The 19,927-nt window shown below is 38.8% G+C and overlaps 1 protein-coding gene across 2 annotated transcripts; it reads left to right on the top strand.

The window, feature by feature from the left end:
* Nucleotides 1-55: 55 nt before the first annotated feature.
* LOC121873028 (dynein axonemal assembly factor 3 homolog) lies at nt 56-16,166 on the top strand. 2 transcript variants are annotated; one of them, XM_042376331.1, is made up of 9 exons: nt 56-157; nt 3,404-3,513; nt 3,672-3,853; nt 4,411-4,557; nt 4,760-5,034; nt 5,226-5,365; nt 5,545-6,405; nt 14,553-14,668; nt 14,894-16,166. In XM_042376331.1, exons 1-9 carry the CDS (start codon nt 85-87, stop codon nt 15,021-15,023), a joined length of 2,034 nt encoding a protein of 677 aa, XP_042232265.1. In that variant the 5' UTR covers nt 56-84; the 3' UTR covers nt 15,024-16,166. The 2 variants fall into 2 exon arrangements, with proteins under 2 accessions (XP_042232265.1, XP_042232266.1); XM_042376332.1 differs by lacking the exon at nt 14,553-14,668 and having other exon boundaries at nt 14,894-15,033.
* The last annotated feature ends 3,761 nt before the right edge of the window (nt 16,167-19,927 follow it).

The raw sequence follows: 19,927 nt of genomic DNA, 5'->3' as shown, positions 1-19,927 counted from the left end.
GCTCTGATTGGTCCATTTTTCGTTGCTATAGTAACCAAAGTTGTTTACACTCGGCACAATAACACAGACTCTTTCACCTGCTTGATGATGAACGGTCATGGTGTAGTTAACTGGTGGGGGTTCTCACCTCCAGTTGATCTTCTTGATTATGTAGAGGGTGAGTAGAACTAATCACTCCAAGTCCTCATCATCAGAGTCATCTACCCTGGGAGTCTTATCGTCTTCATCAGCTGGTTGCTTCTCACAAATGGACAGTTTGGAGACCTGTGAGCACTTTAACCCAATGATGACATTAGTGTATTTCTGAAGGCTGAATGTTTCAGTATAGTTACATGCAAGGAGGTCCATTAAACGTTCAGGAGTATCGGCTAGATCCATCCAGTCAATCATGAGCTCTTCTTGATCTCCAATAACTTCTAGCTTCCAGTAGTGACCTCTTGGTGATGGTACTTCTGATTATTTTCCAGACTCATCCTCCAGATTACCGTTTGATAATTTGCTCGGAAAATGTGCTTGTGTAAAGCATCTGCACATGGGGGTGACTCAATGTGTCCCTTCTTGGATGCAAACAAGCAATAGCCCAACTCATTTACCTTAGTTGTAGGAGTTTTTGAAGCATATATCCGGCACATGAATGTTTCTATAATATATCTAGCAGTGATTGGGATACAGCCCATTCTTTTCCAGCAAATGTATTGACAGCATCACACCCAGTGACTGAATACATGCCAATGATGCCTTCACAGATTCTTCAAGGACATTGGCAATTTTCTGCTCCTCAATATATTTTGTTCTGACCTCACTTCCACATTTCATGTACAGTGCCTAGGAGCAGTTGGAAAACATGTTGTCATCTGCAACAAAAACTTTCAAAGCCAAATGCTGCTGCATGTGCTGAGTGTAAGATGGTCCATTATCTGACTCGTTTTGTGATGATTTTAGCTCAGGAACAAGCCCATACACCTAGTACCTAATTTTATGAAAATTTTTCTCATGTAACATGCAGAACTTTGCCATGGAGTCTTTCAATATACTTTTTTATATTTCCACTCCTTTGTGATGTAAGGTTGAGAGATTCGCTGTCACCATTTTATAGGAGTATTTCTCCTTTTTTACTTTACTTTAATTTCTTATCTGTCCCACTTTTTTTAAACAACTACCTAAGGGTACAAGCTCTTGCAGCTGATCTTCCATCCACATCACAATTACCTTTAATTTCTCCATCTCATGAAGAGGATCTTGTCTTTTTTTCATTATTATTGTTCCCTTTATATGTGCTGATCCTTTCACTACCTCACGAATTCGTTCCTTGTCCTTCAAAATTTTTGATATCGTTGAGTGAGAGAAGCCAAGGTCGCGTGAAATGGTTGCTACCATTTTTCCATTTTCATATTGCATTATTATTTTCATTTTCATCTCAAAAGTAATTGACTGTCTCTTTTTCTTCTCAGCACCACGAGAACTCTCACTTTTACGCTTGCCAGCCATTTTAAAGGGAATTACAAACAAAAATTTTGTCAGTACACAGCGCGATCACTAACAACAACGACGGCCAAACACCAACTGAGCGGGCTACGGAGTGGATGCTGTACACCACGAGGCGGCCCAGCCCAAGCTGTTGTATGGCGTCACATTACGACCAAACGTCGGGACTCGAAAATACGTAAAGTGAAAAATATTTTATACGACCATGGCGGTTCTTATGTCCGAGTTGTCGTAAGTCGAATATGTCGTAAGTCGAGGAGAGACTGTACCGTACTCCAAATGGGGAAGCACCTCACTTTTGAAAAGTTTCATGAGAGATGGACCAGCTAGGTATCTGAACGCCATTCTTAGTTGCTTGATTCACTTTCTTCTCACAATGGTCCGAGAACTCAGTTCATTGTCAGCATGCACACCCAGGTCCTTTTCACATTTTGACTCCATTAATGCTGTTTCTTGCTGTGTGATCTAGGTGCATCCTCTTGAATCTTAACAACCATTCCTTTAACCACTGTTGAAGCTGACAGATATCTTTCTGTTGCCTTTTACAATTTGTTTACTTCTTAATTTTCCTGAATAACATGGCATTGTTTGCAAACATTTGTATGGAGGAGTGTATAGCTTCTGGCATGTTGTTTATGAAACAAACATATGACAACAGGCCCAGGGGTGATCCTGGGTTTCCACACCCCACCTTTTCACTAGAAAATTCCAATACTTTTTCTTTAATGCAGTATTGTACTCAGGCATTTTTATATACCGAGTAGTAAAAAATATTTACTATTGACTTCAATATATTTTCTAATATTATGTGTGCATGGCTTTAAAGACCTCAAAATTCCCAGGATATTGGTCAGATTTAAAAAAAATCTTCTGGGGGGGCGTGCAGTGCCCCCCCTCCAAACCCCCACCATGTTCCTCCACCCACAACTTCTTGGACACCCTCCTTTTGGTATTTCTGGATCTGTCCCAGGTACACTGCCCTGTGGTACACCGCTTGTTATGGGTATGTATGACGATTTTGTGCCATTAGTCACCACACACTGCTTGCAGTCATGAAGATTTTCCAATCCATGCTAGGACACTCCCCCAAATTCCACACCATTCCAGTTTAATTTTCAGCCTTTCATGGGATATGCTGTCGAAAGCCTTGGCAAAGTCGATATATATTGTTGATATTACCACCACATCCTGCGTCAAGCAGGAGCGTCACAGCATAAAACCATGTTGTCATTCCTTTACTAGGTTGTTTTTTTAGTAGATGTTCCATCATGACATCTTGTACTGTATTATGTTCTCTAGTACTGTACTGTACTTAACTCTCTTCGTTAGTCAAGTTCATTAACCTATAATTATGTGTGGGGTGATGATCTCCCTGTTTGATTATAGGTCTCACATATGCCATTTCCCAGTTGCTGGGTATCTTTTGCTCATCAATGCATCTGCAGAACAGGATTTTTAAGGGGCTCAGTAAACTCGTTGCACAACTCTCTTAGCACTTTGGGATGCACTCTATCAGGGCCTGGGCTTTTATGAACCTTTAGCTTTGACAATTTGTTGTTAATAGATACACTCTTCAGAGAACATAATGTATGTCAGCATTGTGTCAAATTGTCTTTCGTGAGATGCAGGGAGATTGTTCGTATCCTCTCCTGTGAACATTGATAAAAAGAAATTGTTTAATGCCTCTGCATTGTCCTGATCTGAGTCTACATAATTAGAAATACCATCTTCAAGTCTCAGATCTGATATGCCCACACGTGTCTTTAATTTTTACTTCATGTAACGGTAGAAAACCTTTGAGTTTGACATGACCTCACTTGTTGACTACATCAAATAATGCTTTAAGGCCTGACATACTATTAACTGATGTGATGAATGATATATGATAACAGTACAGTATCTGTTTTTGGGTGGTCAGGTGAGAGAGGTGAAAAGGATACAGTACAGATGTTGGTGGCAGGTGCTGGTGATCCTCGACACCTGCTGCTGATGTTAGCCCGAAAGAGGCAACACAAGAAGCGGCTCAAGGTAGGTACTGGGTAGCTGTGGTGCCCTTGGGTAGTACATTACATAATCTAATCTACATAAAGTACAGTTGTAAATATATCACATCAATCTAAGGCTCTTCTCTAAGTCGGTATTATGAGGTGCTTTAGATAAGCAAGATAATGTGCATATCTTGGCAGGTGTTTTTATTGGAGGCACATGTGGAGTTATATGCCCGAGTATTGCTGTTGGTGGGGATCTGCTTGCAGCAGGGTCTTGGGTTGAGGGAAAGGGCCAGTCTCCTACTCGATCTCTGGTCCAACCTTAATCTTAGACCAGCATCCAGAAACTACCTGGAACTCACTGCTCAAAAACTCTCCAGGTATGTAGTTTGTATCATAAATATCAAATGTACCGGTAGTTATATGATTTTATGCAATATGCTTATATAATATTTATACCAAGTTTATAATTTTTTTAAATCTCCATATTCTCTTCCATAATGTCTGTTAATGAGCTAACTGAAAGATAGTTTTTTATCAGATTTTGGTAACAATCATATCTTAATGTAAATTTGTCTCATGCTGTTAAATGGTGTTAGCACGAGTCAAGTGCCATCTTATGCTGCTTCTAAAGAAATATTATTTACCTCACCCAGTCATCTATCCCTTAATAAATTTATTCTCACCTTCCTTACACAGGCTATCCCCCCTTCCTTTTTCCTGAGTTGTGTTACTTCTTCACTCGACTTCCCCTCCATGACTAGAACTACTACTCTCTTATCTTTCCCTTGGGGTACAGTAATTTCTCTATTCACTAGATCAAAGCTTGTCCTCCCTCTTCCCTTAGGGCAATGCAGTATTACTTTCCTTCCCAATTCAGACCACTGTTAGTCTTTTGTCTCCTTGCGTAGTGTCATCTGCTCCTTCCCCTCCCTAGGGCAGTAACTGACGCGACCCAGTACCAAGCACTCCTGGGAATGGTGTCTGCTGAGAACCTTAAGTATCGTGAGAGGGATGCTATTGATGCCATCTGCAGGAGCTGGTACACCCTTACTCCAAAGCAGTATGACCCTGCACTTTGCTGGTATGCATTGCCTTTGCCCATGTCATTAATATCCTTTGCTCGTTTTTTAAATAATTTATAATACTGTACTGTAAATGTATTTCTGCTGCATGCTGTTTGACAAGCATAATACTGTATTACTGTTATTACCGTACTTATATGCTGTAAAACCAGAAATGAGACAGAAATACTATTTGTTGACAACTTATCTGCAACTTTTAAGGGACTTGCGGTTGCGGCAATTGTTGAGGACGAGGTATGACAACAGGCAGGCAGAGGCAGACTGGGCATGGCACATGCGTCTTGTTCACCGCATCCAAAAACTTCACATCAATACATCCAAAGGAGGGGGAGCAGCTGGTGACAATGAAGGAACAGCAGCTGGGTATGTGGGTGCTGGGTGGGGTCAAGAGTTCTTGAAGTGGAGAGATACAGGTCATGCTTTCTACAGTGGTGCAGACATCACACAGCACCTGGCCAACACCTCACTTGCCTCAGGTGAGCTCTCATCTGTCTTGGTTGTACAGTACTAATTTACATAAAATTATATTAATAACCAATATGAAGTAATATAGCCCTATAAAATAAAATAAACAGTGTGCATTATGAAAGTATAATTTAACATGCTGCTTTGTGTCACCTAACAATTTCCTGTATGACATGAATGGCCAGTAGTTATACGTTGACAGTGGTGATGATAACTGAGGGGATGACAAAACATCGGCGGGTAGGATACTGGGGCGACCTCCTTACTGGGCCCTTCCCTGTTCTTGCCCTCGCCTCTACTGACATCAGAGTTGCACAGATGCAAAATGGCAGGAGCAAATATGTAAGGAGATTGTAAATGTGTACTGTATGTGGTCTATATACTGTATAGCTATTTCCCATATTTTGTAATAATGTCAGCTTCTATTTCAAGTGGCATCACAATACAGTATTCTTTATTGGGATTAACTTTTGTCCTTCACAGTTGTTTGTCAGCATAACTAAAACCTCATTTCCCTTAAGGGTGGGAGTGAGGTGGCCCTGTGGAACCTGGAGAATCTTCTGCACCAGCTGTGGCCCAATCACTACCTGCAGGAGGAGCAGCTGGTGCAGGAGATGAAGGGGAAGCTGCCAAAAGAGAAGACAAATGAAAAGGTAACTAAAGAGCTGGAAGGAAAAGTGGAGAATGCACAGGGAGACTTAAAAAATGAGCAACTGCAAAAAGGAATAATGAAAAGCAATGTTCATGAAAAAGTGAAGAGGCAGATGAAAGCCATGGTGGATAAAAAGCCGGAACTCGTAGAAATGATTGTTGAGCAAGAGGAAGAAGAAATGGTGAAACAGATGGAAATGAAGGTCAAGAAGCAAATAGGAAAAAACAAAAGAGAGGAAATATATATGGAATTGGAGAAGCACAAGGAATTGGAGGCAGAACAGCAGATAGAGTTGAAGAATGATTCAAAAGACAATTGTGTAAATTTACTGAAGACAGCTAGAGCAATGGGTGAAGTATTGGAAAAAAGCAGTGAAGAGAAAAAGATAGAGGCAACAATGAATGTCAGAGTAGATATGAAGGATGAAATAAAAAATGGAATTTCAGACAATAAAACAAATATGAATTACATATGCAAAGGTGAAACAAGCCATGTTACTGGAGAGAAACAAAATACAGCCAACTGCATAGACAATCAACCTCAAATTGAAGCAATGAATCTAACTGATTCAAGAAATACTGGAAAAGGGAATATTTTGCTACCTAAGTCAGGTAGCAAGAGCAAGGCAGAGGAAGAAGGTAATACATCCAATAATTACCTACCACTTGAAGGGGTGGAGGTCATCCTCCTCTCTCCTTCTCGCCTCAAAGATCTCACTTCACTGCCTGAGGTGAGTGTCATTGCATTCTGCATCAACAATCCATATTAGCACATTAATCTTTTCATATATCTCTGTGATGTAGCATTTTACTTTCATTCTTTTATTCTGCAAAGTAGTATTTTTTGATCTTGTAATGAGATTTTGAGTTCCTCATTAAGTTATCATTATCACAATCACACCCTCAGTGCTTGATAGTATTTTGAAGAGCATTGGAAGTGGCAAGATGGCATGTAGGTCAAGTTTTATAAGTGCCAACTGCAAAGTTAGCTGATGTTCAACACTTGGTCCACCTTATGACCAGGCATATCACTCGTTTTACAATCTTGCAAATTCATTCAAGCCTTAATATAAATATCACTATGAATAATGCCTCAGTAAGTTTTTATTTTTTTTATGGGATTAGCTCACCAGGGCACAGGTCAATGACCCACATCAGGGCCTGGGGGCAAAAATATAATACAGTAATAATAATACAGCATGCCCTTCAAATTCGCAGGGGTTAGGTTCTCAAAATGGCTGCGAATCACCAAATCCACAAATAACATTTGCTGGGGGGTACATTTTTACTTGTGTACAAAGAAACGTATATTCTCTTTAGTAAGGTATGTGTTTGACCTTAGGACAATTATTTCTTTTACCTGTATTGTATACTGTATATGTGTGTGTTTGTAGATACACACACACACACACATATATACAATTTGTACAGGTAAAGGAAATTACTGTCTCTTGAACGAATGGCTTCCTGTCCCGGCTGCGAAAATGCCGGCAACTTTAAAAGTACCCGCAAACATTCTTGGGTACATCCAGGGTGTCATCCACGAATAATAGAGGACTGCGAAATAAAAATTTGCGAATCATCCAGGTGTAATAATAATAATAATAATAATCATTATTCATAAAAATTCATAAAAAAATCACAAAAATATAAAAAAATATAATAAAAGTGATGATGATATAATAATACAGTTAGTCCTCACTTAACGTCATGGTTCCATCCCTGAAAACCACGACCTTAACGGAAACAATGTTAACGGAATAAATTTTCCCCAAAAGAAATAGATAAAATACGGGTTACATTCCCCAGCCTCCCTTTGCCCCATAAAATACATTACATATACAGAAATTCAATGGCATTTTTATAGAAAATAGTACAGTATATATTATATATCCAAAAAGATAAATAAACTAAATAATTTTGTATTAAGAACATAAGAATGGAGGAAACTGCAGCGGGCCTATTGACCCATACTGGGCAGTCCCATTTACACACAACCCCTTTTGCTCATATATCCATCCAACTTATGTTTGAAGCTATCCAGCATATTCGAGTTAACAATGATGTTTGGAAAATTGTTTCACTCATCCATTACTCTATTTCCAAACTTATGTTTACCTATTTTGCGCCTAAATCTAAATTTGTCTAATTTAAAACCATTGTTACGAGCTCGTTCCTGGTTGGATAGTTTGAGTACCTTTGTAATGTCCCCTTTGTTTAGCTCTGACTTCCATTTATACACCACTATCATATCGCCTCTCACTCTACATCTCTCGAGGGAGTGTAAATTAAGATGCTTTAACCTGTCTGTATAAGGGCTTGAGCTGTCACCATTTATGAGGGCTGCTACTGCCACCCTTCATGAGGGCCTGTGTGCCAGTAACAATTCCTTTTACTCTTATATATCACCATTGGTAGCGTGACGATAGGAGGCTCGTGGGTAGGTGTAATGATAGTATCAAGCAATAGGGAAGAAATAACGGTAAATACTGTAGGTAAATAATATACACAATTATACAAATACAAAGTTTATTTAAACATGAATATGAAATTAGAAGAAAAAATTGGTTTGTACTAACAGACGAAATCTATTACTAGGCCCTCAGGCTCAACATACTCACACCATTACTGGGTGGACATATTCAATACACTTCCAACCCTACTGGGTGGACATACTCAATAGCACAACTAGGATAGTCACTTAGCACCATACATATTAGAGCAACTGCCACTACAACACTCAGTCGTCAGGAGTGATACTCAAGCAACAGCCATGGGGTCCAGCCACCATGGAGTACTATCTGACGAACTCTGGAGATCCCAGTGGCCCTACTGAGTTAGACACTCATCCACCAATGATGGGGGCTGGTAGTGGTGTGTGTGGCTTGGTGGTCCGGGGTCACCTCGTGGACCGAGCGTTAGGGCTAGACGAGCCAGCTATGGGGGCTATAGGTGGTCTGAAGTGTCTGACGGCTGGGTCTCACGAAGGTAACTGATCCTACTGGACCTCGGACATCTCCCCAGACATAGTGGATACAACATCCACCCTACAGACACGGCCTAGGCTGCGTTAGGGACCTGTATGGATGAAGGGACGGGCACTTACTAACCGGTGACAACAACATCACGTTTCAGGGGACGTTAAGGACGTAAATATGACTTTACTCAGAGCATATCAACTACGTTACTGTAACACTTGCACAATCAACTATTAATTGGGTCAAATCACTTAAAGAAGGGCAAATTACAACACAGCGTGGAATGGCATACCTGTATGGATGAAGGGACGGGCACTTACTAACGGTTAAAATGCCCGCGTGCCCTCACTCAAACCAGACCAGGGAGTCCAGCTACTCCTATTCCGATGAATTAATTTACGGTACCCTCTGACGTTGAAATTGAGACTATGAACTCATTTTCATTCTCTACTATTATCTCAACTGACAATGCTCTGACTCGGCTATCGAAAGCAAAATTAAATTGATTACAAAGGAATGGATGGCAACAGGTCCCAGCATACAGCGTCTGCTCCCATAGACAAAGGCGGGGGAAACAGAGAAAACGGGGGACGTTTCCACTGGGAGACTCAAAGGGTTTTGTGGACGTTTGAGCGTAATATGATTCCTTAAGGTTTTCAGGTTAGCTCTTATCATGACCATTACAAAGCTTCCCCCTTCCCCAAGATTCATTATTATGGGGTAACGTTCAGAAAACACGTAAGTAGTGACATACATATTAAATCATTAATATAAAGTATAAATCCTCACACAAAACATTGCACAAATTATATCAATAAAAATAGAAAAATAATTCCCTACCGGTGGTCAGGATTAAATTACAAAATGAATCATAGACTCATTTGAAAACAAACTAAATAATACTTCAGATAATAATAAATATTAAATGATTAGATCAAAGACTCAGTTTTCATGGATTGATCGACTGGATTCAGATCAAAGGAATGATTTGTTGCCCTTAATCTTAAGAGTGATGTCGCACTCGCGAGAGGCAGCACCCTTCAAGGGACTCCGAACGAGCGGGTATTCCCAAGAATTCAATGCTAACGAAACGGTCCTCATGAGAACACCACCAAACCAAAAACTGTCTGTACTTATGGCATTTGCCATGTAGAAGTAATAGCACCATATTTATATGCCCGAATACTCCCTGAAAGTCACGAACTCTACACCTATATACCAACAACACCCAGCCTACGTAGGACTTACCAACCAGAACTTGAGAATTCACCACTGGTATCTTTACTCATACTAGTAACAGATACCCTTCAGATGATTGCACAACTGCCAATACATCTTCCAATCTCTGTCTTTACTGCAAATTGACCCTTCCTCTGCAAAATACTTTTAACCCCCAAAAAAACATCCTCCATTTTTTTTCTTCACTTCTTCAATTACCAAAAGTTACCTACAACAGATTGTGCACTTCACTACCCATCAACAACCAAGGAGGTTCACTTACAAAGCCCACTGTTTCTTAAAGATCCAGTCTAACCACTGGTTTTCTCCTCCTTTACCCATGGCTTTAGCGAGTTTAGCCAGAAGTGCTTGGACTTTTGTTGCTAAATCAACAGCGGCTTTGGCCGTCATGGTCCCCTTATTTGCGTTAGCATCTGCCATTGTGTTACAACAAATCAATACTACAGGTATACCCCACTGTAAATACAATACACGCACAGTGCTCACTCAAGACCCAAGGACTGGTACTGATTTTCTGCAATACGACTAACACTCCATGCATCAACTATTCAAACTACTGTTCAGATTATTAATCTCCCCAAAGATACTATTATGGCATCAAAAATTCACTTAGACACTTTGCCATTCACAGACTCAGTATGGTGCAACACTGCGTGAACACTTCACGAATTTCCGTACTCACAATTCTGGGTCCATACACTTGTATAACATTTTCCATATACCGTATCACCATAAGGTCCTCACATATATAATACTGTATTCTGAAAGTATACTGGCATTAGAGTTCACATAACATAAGTTACACAAAATAATGACCCGTTAGCACCTGGTTAAAATAACTTTAAAATTATAGCGTATACATAGGAATATTAATAGTAGGAACTGTAAAATGCCCCGAGATATTAAGTAAATGGAATATATATCCTACCTAACACATAACTAAAGAATATTACAAATGCAGAATTAGCATCCACTTAACCTTTGCATATAGTGCAATGCTTCTGTTAGCACTCAGAATTAAAACACTGGGCACTCCCACGATGGAACATTTCACAACTAGTGCCACGGCCCAAACATGTATTCACTGTCTGTAAGTAATACTGAGTTAACAACAGAAAAAAAAATTTGGGCAGATTGTTACATATCAAAATTCTTCCAATATTAATGAACCTTATTCACACTCTACAAGTTATTGTTGCAGGTTTCCTTTTACTTTAAACAAGACTTTTTCTAACCTAACTCCAAGGTATTTCTTTGAACTTATTTCACTCTCTCTGCAAACCACCACAAAAAGCTGTACCTCGGAAAAATATGGGACAAAATCATTAGCAATCTGAAATACTCATTAGTTACAGTGGAATGGTTATTAAATACCCGTACAGAGAAATGGTTATAACTCAGTTAAAACTACAGTATCACAGTCATTCCTCCCAACTCGATACTATGTTCATTACATCACCATAGCTGCCACCATTTATGAGGGCTTGAGCTGCCACCATTTATGAGGGCTGCTACTGCCACCAACAATTCCTTTTACTGTTATATATCACCATTGGTAGCGTGACGATAGGAGGCTCGTGGGTAGGTGTAATGATAGTATCAAGCAATAGGGAAGAAATAACGGTAAATACTGTAGGTAAATAATATACACAATTATACAAATACAAAGTTTATTTAAACATGAATATGAAATTAGAAGAAAGAATTGGTTTGTACTAACAGACGAAATTTAGGACTAGGCCCTCAGGCTCAACATACTCACACCATTACTGGGTGGACATATTCAATACACTTCCAACCCTACTGGGTGGACATACTCAATAGCACAACTAGGATAGTCACTTAGCACCATACATACTAGGCAACTGCCACTACAACACTCAGTCGTCAGGAGTGATACTCAAGCAACAGCCATGGGGTCCAGCCACCATGGAGTACTATCTGACGAACTCTGGAGATCCCAGTGGGTTAATTCCACCACACAAATATAGCCCTACTGAGGTAGACATTCATCCACCAATGATGGGGGCTGGTAGTGGTGTGTGGCTTGGTGGTCCAGGGTCACCTCGTGGACCGAGCGTTAGGGCCAGACGAGCCAGCTATGGGGGCTATAGGTGGTCTGAAGTGTCTGACGGCCGGGTCTCACGAAGGTAACTGATCCTACTGGACCTCGGACATGTCCCCAGACATAGTGGATACAACATCCACCCTACAGACACGGCCTAGGCTGCGTTAGGGACCTGTATGGATGAAGGGACGGGCACTTACTAACTGGTGACAACAACAACACGTTTCAGGGGACGTTAAAGACGTAAATATGACTTTACTCAGAGCATATCAACTACGTTACTGTAACACTTGCACAATCAACTATCAATTGGGTCAAATCACTTAAAGAAGGGCAAATTACAACACAGCGTGGAATGGCATACCTGTATGGATGAAGGGACGGGCACTTACTAACGGTTAAAATGCCCGCGTGCCCTCACTCAAACCAGACCAGGGAGTCCAGCTACTCCTATTCCAATGAATTAATTTACGGTACCCTCTGACGTTGAAATTGAGACTATGAACTCATTTTCATTCTCTACTATTATCTTCACTAACAATGCTCTGACTCAGCTATCGAAAGCAGAATTAAATTGATTACAAAGGAATGGATGGCAACAGGTCCCAGCATACAGCGTCTGCTCCCATAGACAAAGGCGGGGGAAACAGAGAAAACGGGGGACGTTTCCACTGGAGGACTCGGAAGGTTTTGTGGACGTTTAAGCGTAATATGAATCCTTAAGGTTTTCAGGTTAGCTCTTATCATGACCATTACATCTGAACTCAAGGATCCTAATGCCCGGGATCAGACTTGTCATTCTCCTCTGAATTCTTTTTAAGGATTCTATATCCATTCTGTAATACGGTGACCAGAATTGAACTGTGTAATCCAAGTGAGGTCTCACAAGTGCAAGATATAGTTTTAGGATGACCTCACTAGTCTCGTAACTAACACTCCTTTGTATCAACCAAAGTACTTTATTAGCCTTGTTTCGAGCAAATACACTTTGTTTACTTGGCTTAAGGTTCCTACTTATCATTACTCCAAAATCTTTCTCGCAGTCGGATTTCTCTATAACATCCATGTTCATCTGGTTTCTCTGTTTACATCTCCTGGACTAAGTACAGTACTTTACATTTGTCCACATTAAATTTCATCTGCCATTTTTCAGACCATTCAAAAAATTTGTTTAGATCTTCCTGTAGTTTTGCAGAGTCCTCGTTAGATTTAATTACACACCCTATTTTAGTGTCATCAGCAAATTTACTTATGTTGCTGTCTATGCCGATATCTGTCTTTTTTGTATATAATAAATAATGGTCCAAGTACTGAGCCTTGGGGAACTCCACCAGTGACGTTGCTCCAATCAGATTTAGTGCCGTTAATGCTCACTCGCTGTTTCCTATCCTGTAACCACACCCTAATCCATTTTAGAACATCTCCTCCAATGCCATGAGCTTCCACTTTTCTTATTGGTAGTCTTTCGTGGGCGACCCTGTTGAAGGCTTTGCTAAAGTCAAGATATACCACGCCATAATTGTGCCCCTCGTCCACTGATTCAAAAACAGCTGAAAAGAATGTTAATAGATTAGTTAGACATGAATACCTGCTTGTGAAGCCATGTTGGGAATCATTGATCAACTTGTGCTTCTCCAGGTGATTTCGAATAGAGTTTGAAATTATTACTTCCAGTAATTTGCCTACAACTGATGTTAAACTGTTTGGATGGTAGTTAGAGGATAGTATTGTACTCACTGATGGACGGAGGTGGTGGAACAAGTGTGTGGTGGGTAGTGGAGCGGAGGAGGAGGGTGGCGAGTCACTGAGACCCGGCAGGTGGCTCCTCCTCCCGGTTTAAAACCTCCATTTTTGTAGCAAGGCTAATGGTCTTATGTTGCTTATTCACAACACTAGCATCAGTAGCACTTGATGAGTGCTTGGAAGCCATTTCAAATGGTTAGAGTACAGTATTAAGAGCAAAAACATTTAAACACTCACGAACGTTGTAGTAGCTTAACAAAGACTGGAGATGCTTGGGGACGCCAAAACGCTCAGCAGGTGAGAGCGTAGCACTCCAAGATGAGAGAGGGTGATGTGCCTTACAAAGTAGTCCGTGATGACGTTATACTGAATCGGCGGGATGTTATCTGAATCATGGCAATCTAAAGAATAGCGACGTTATAATGAAGCGTCATTGGGGGCAACGTTAAACGAGGACTTACTGGAATAATAATAATATTAAAGGACCATAAATAAATACAAACAATAAAAAAATCAATAGTGAGAAACGATATATGTATGTTGTGTTGAGAAACAATTGAGACCCTGCAATTGTGTGTAAATAAGGCAGAGTCAGATCAGCAATCTGGAACTTGGTCAAAATTTTTGTGATGCCATATGGCACCAGGGTCTACCATTAGACAATACAGTACATTATTATGCTTCCAATATCTTCCCAGGCAGTGGTACCTCTGTTTGATAGCTGCCTACTACCATTTTCTATCTTAAATTGTTCTATCTTGGAAACATCTTTTGAGTACTCCTATATCTAATGACTTGTTAGTTCCATTTTAAGTTGATTAGTTGAAGAGTAATTAGAATTTTGATACAGGTTGTAGGAGGGCTGGATCTGGTGTATTTGTCAGTGGCTATGGCACACTTGCTTACACCCACACTCCTTCACTCTCATCTTCGTCAACACACCAAGCTCATCCTGGAGACTGCCCAGTATGTATTCTCAGATTAAAAGTATCTTGGATTTTTTTTTAAGGAAATATAATTATTGACCATTTTGTCACCCATGAGGTTGTAAAAAGTATGAAATTTTTTCAAGTTCACAAAACATTGAACAAACCTTGGTACCCACTACTATTGATGTTTGCCAAACTAGACAAACTACTGTACAAATTTTTGTATTAATACTTTAAGGAATAATCTTATCACTTATACCAGGATGTTGCCTGAGCTGACAGATGACCAGGTACAGGAGTTCAAGACCCGTGTGATGTCATCAGCAACTGCAGCAGGGTGGGAATGCTCTGCTTCTCATCCTCTCTGTCACCTTACATTTCAGAGAAGTTAAAACCATCATCAGTTTTAGCAGGAGAATTTCTCATGAGTAAAGTAAATGGGATCTTTTATTATTTAAAAGTCTCCATTTTCTCCAAGATGAAAACTGACTAAATTTGAATTTTAAGACATGTACATGGTACTGCACTGATTCTTAGATTACCTGATCCAAGATTATGGAGCATAAATTGTTACCAAACACTGGTATTGGCATCCTATATAGATAAAGTTTGGATTAGTATATAAATTCAATGCCTGCCGTAGAAATAATGCCTAATACTGTAGTATACAGTATAAGCCTTAATCAGTTACATATTAAGTGAGGTTGTCCTAAATAGGCAGACCTTACCAAATTTCCATATAACACTAGTTTATTACTGCTCTACTCTCTGTTTGACCTTTTTAGTCCTTCCTAATAACCACATCTGCTTAGTGTAGTATACTGTAGAGATGAAACATAATATAGATTTAAAACTAAACATGAGAGAAACAAGAATGCTGATTGCAAAATGCTGTGAAAATTGCAATGCAAGTACTGTACAAGGTAAAATAATTTTCTTAAACACTTTGAAGGTGATGGTTTAACCCTTTGAGGATAATGGCTTAATCCATCAAGAACAATGGCTAAATCCTTGGAGAATTATGGTTTAACCTCTTGAAAATGATGGATAAACCCTTTGATGACAATTATATGACCCTCATGTTTAAAGGATTAACAGACAATACAATAATAATAAAAAAAAACAATAACTGGGTACAGGATAAAAACTCACCTATGGCCATCCATGGATCTATGGTTACATCCTCAGCACAGACTACTCGAGGAAAGAATAGCTACTGTAGGCAGCACAAATTGTTTTTCAATATAAAAAGAAAAAATCTCATTACAGTACTTGTTTTATTAAGTATATTATGACCAAACAAATAAAACAGTAACAGCAAAGTTTTCATGTAAAAATATAAGATAACCAATATTAGACATATCAAGACCAAATACTATAACAGACTACAAAAAGAGGTTATTATCATGGAATTATGAGTATCTGGAAGTAGATTCTGTGATTACTTTTAGAGTATGTCAAATCAACTTAATTGTACAGTAATACTGTAGTATACAGAATTATCTACAGTACTTACAAAAGTAATGAGAATACAATAAAAAAAATCTTCACTGTACAGATAACAGACCCTCTAAACCAGATCTCAGAAATCAGGACTCTCTCAAAACCAGACGTTCAATTGAGTCTGTGTGAGAGAGTGAAAACAAAACTTGATGGAGTCTACCAGTAAGCCTGGGGTAACAAGGATGACCTAGGACCCAGGAAACAGGAAAATATTCAAAACTGTTTCGGTCTTTGTTCCAAGGGTCTTTACCTGTAGTGCTATAGGCAAATCACACTTAAGTTACTAAACCTTTCTTTATAGTGTAACCAGCTTCTGAAATAACTAAATACAATTGCACGAATATCTTCTACTGCAAATTTAATACTAATCCATGAATAAAACAAAAGCAAAATAAATTAAAAGTACATGTACAGGCATCCCTTGTTTAAGGCTCATTCACTTATCGATATTTCGGTTTAGCGATAAAAATTCTTTTAACCCCCTTTCTTTAATTATTAGTCAAAATTTTGTTTAGCAATGTTCGACTTACTGGGAAAAACTCGGAAGGGAAATCTGAAAAACTGGGGATTCTGTGCAACAGGTGCACATCAGTACAATACTCTAATGTGGCTTAGAAATAAAGAAAATATAATATAAAACTGTAAAATAAGAAAAATGGAGATTAGGGGAGTGTATGCGTGGAAGTGAACATATGTATTGAGGCAGTGAACTGTAACTGTGGCTAACTGCACTCTTCCCCCCCACCCACCCCCATGTGAGGCAGCAGCTACACATGCATCTCTAGTCAGCAGGGTGCCTGCTTGGCTGAACTGTGTCGCATGTATACTGTACCAGTAAACGTGAGGAGCAAATAAATGTAATAAAAAAAATACTGTCATGCCATTCGGCAATCATTTCACTACACACAGAACAGCCGACATCCCCAAGCCGCTTACCCCTTCCCTGCTATGTGTGCTAAGAAATGTTTATTCCCTTTATGTTTTTTACCTTATGATAATTAATTCTTTCTTTGTGTGCATGTAACAAAGAGATAAAATAATGAAAATTACATATATTTACCAGAAGTTATGAGTTGAAAAATAACCTTAAGATAGTTCACAGCTCAGATTTACAGTGCCACTGGGTGGTGAATTGGCAACAGTTACAGTCCACTGCCTCCAAGAGCCTATGCATCTGTTCACTTGCCACAAACAATCTTAATTTTTCTTATTTTATAGGTAAACAGCTCCTCCCCGACTTACAACGGGGTTAGGGACCCAAATCCAGGTCGTAAGTCGGAAATGCTTAAATAATACATAGAAAATCGAAAATGGGTGTCTCTTTTTCTTCTCAGCACCACAAAACACTCACTTTTAAGCTTGCCAGCCATTTTAAAGTGAATTACAGACGAAAATTTTGTCTGTGTACTGACTTTGAGATTCAAAAATACGTAATTTGACCAAATTTTGGTACGACTGAGGTAGGTCGTAAGTGCGGGTGGTCATAAGTCAAGTAGGTCGTAAGTCGGGGAGGAGCTGTATATATATTTTCTTTACTTCTAAACCACATTACAGTATTGTAACTATGTGCAACATGCCATCTCCATGGGTATTATTCCTTGTTGTCCCTTGCTCAGTGGTAATTTTGCTTACTACAGGTATTAGGTTTCCAGGAATGTTTCCCCATCATTAAACAAGGGATACCAGTACATCCATAAATAGACCTCAAATATTATTCTCTAATTTTTGCCAAATTAATAATATTCAGAGATCAATATTTGTCAATATGAAGAGGATCACTGTTTGTGTTTCATTATGATAAAGATGGATGTTTCTACAAAATTATGAACTTCTTCACAACACATCATTACCCTATCTCTTACCAAGATGCTGGTTTACAAATACAAAAATACATCACACATGAAATATTGTTTCAATCCAAAAAATATAATATGCAAGGAAATTCCCTTTGATTTATCTTGGAGATCAAAAAGTTCTTTAACAACCATAGTACTGTACAGGTATAATGGAAATAAAGTACAAAATACTACAGACATGGGGCAGCAATAATTCTTGCAGTTGAGCACATCCAGTTCAACAACTAGATTTTCAAAAGATAGTAATGCACACTAAGAGGATACTTGTGCTCCTATACACAATCTAATGCAATCAAATAATAAAAATTTAGACTAACTAATATTCTACAAATAAAGCTTCCTGCCAGTGAAGAAAACAGCAGGTCTATCATTAGCACCATTTGGGGACTATAACACTTACCAGTTACTATCAGTATTCCTGCAAGGAAATTACATTGCATCTTAACCATGAATTTACACTACTGTACTCAATTACCCAAACTCAAATTACAAACTAAAGCCAACTTAAAAATAAGTCTAGTTTCTGTACTTTCATAAACAGACATTCCTTGGGTTACAGAACACTCGATTTACAGGAATTCGCGGATACAAAATGCCTCCCATAAATCCCATTATAAAATTTTTTTGGTTGTGCAAGAGTTTCTGTTATTATGGACGGTAACTAGTACGGTGTAACCACACTATTTGTGGAGGATTATACGTAAGACGGCTGAGCGCATCCCCTTGCGAGACGCCATCTGTGATTCAGTGCAAGTTACAGCACATATGTACCTTATGGAAGGGCCATTTTCGGTTTACAGAAAATTCTGCTCATGGATAAGGTCCAGGAATGGAACTTTTCCATAACCCAGGGAGTGTCTGTACAGTTGTATGATGTGCTGTATATCATGTCGACTGGATAATAATAATAATTAAAATATATACAATATATAGATATAATCTGAAACGTCTGAGCAAATATTATAAGTGATAATTCATTACAAGTGAAAGAATTACATGCATTATGTTTAAGCAGAATCTTGGCCAAGTCGACGACAATGAACGTCAGCACTGCAGTGTGACTCAAATCCTCCACATTAAAATGACCAAAAATGTTCACAATTTGGACAGAAAAACAATTCTAAATAGTGCTTCTATATGATGAGGTTAGGGAAAGTAAAGGAGGGAAAAAAAATCCTATGTATGTGCTAGGCACTCCCTCACACTGAAGAAATCCCAATCAAACTTAAGTGTCCTAAAAAAGTAAATTCCCAATGTTTCTTCAAACTTCCACTCTCCCACATTCTAAAGCCCTAGGCACTTCAGCATTCTAATTGATAAAAATTGGGTCTTAATTCTGCTTCTTCAATGGCCAACTGACAGAGTCACAATGGCACAACCTGGCTCTTCAAGCCATAAAATGTACTTTCCTTTTGAAATATTAAAGGGAGAGGCCACTATATAATGACTACTATTAATTCCCTGTGGCTAGGGGGTTACCTACACTTTGTTTAGCATTTTAACAATAATTTATAAATTGCAAAACTATGCTATGCACATTCTCTTTTTATGACTATATGTCTAACATGAGAAGCAGTGGTATTTGATAGCATTAAAAATAAAATAACAAAGTTCCCTTATGTTCTATTTGAGAATAAACTATATTCTTAATTATAAAATACTGCATTAATTTCAAAATTTAAATTTATGACATTGAGCTATTTCTCTTTAATTATATACATGCTATTAATTGAAACCTGTGACCTGAAAATACTCCCATGAATAAATTTAAGGGTTCAAATTTCCTTTAAACATAAGCTTGTAATGACTGGGTTGATAAAAATTTACAATTAACTCATGCAGTCTGTGTATGAGAGGCAACTGTGTGGCTTGGTAGGTTGGCTGAGCAACTCACACAAGCAAATTTGTTGATGTGGTACTCAAGGGATTTAGGGTTT

Source organism: Homarus americanus, unplaced genomic scaffold, assembly GCF_018991925.1.
Source record: "Homarus americanus isolate GMGI-L3 unplaced genomic scaffold, GMGI_Hamer_2.0 scaffold11022, whole genome shotgun sequence".
NCBI lineage: Eukaryota > Metazoa > Arthropoda > Malacostraca > Decapoda > Nephropidae > Homarus > Homarus americanus.
This window is presented reverse-complemented; position numbering and strand designations above follow the sequence as displayed.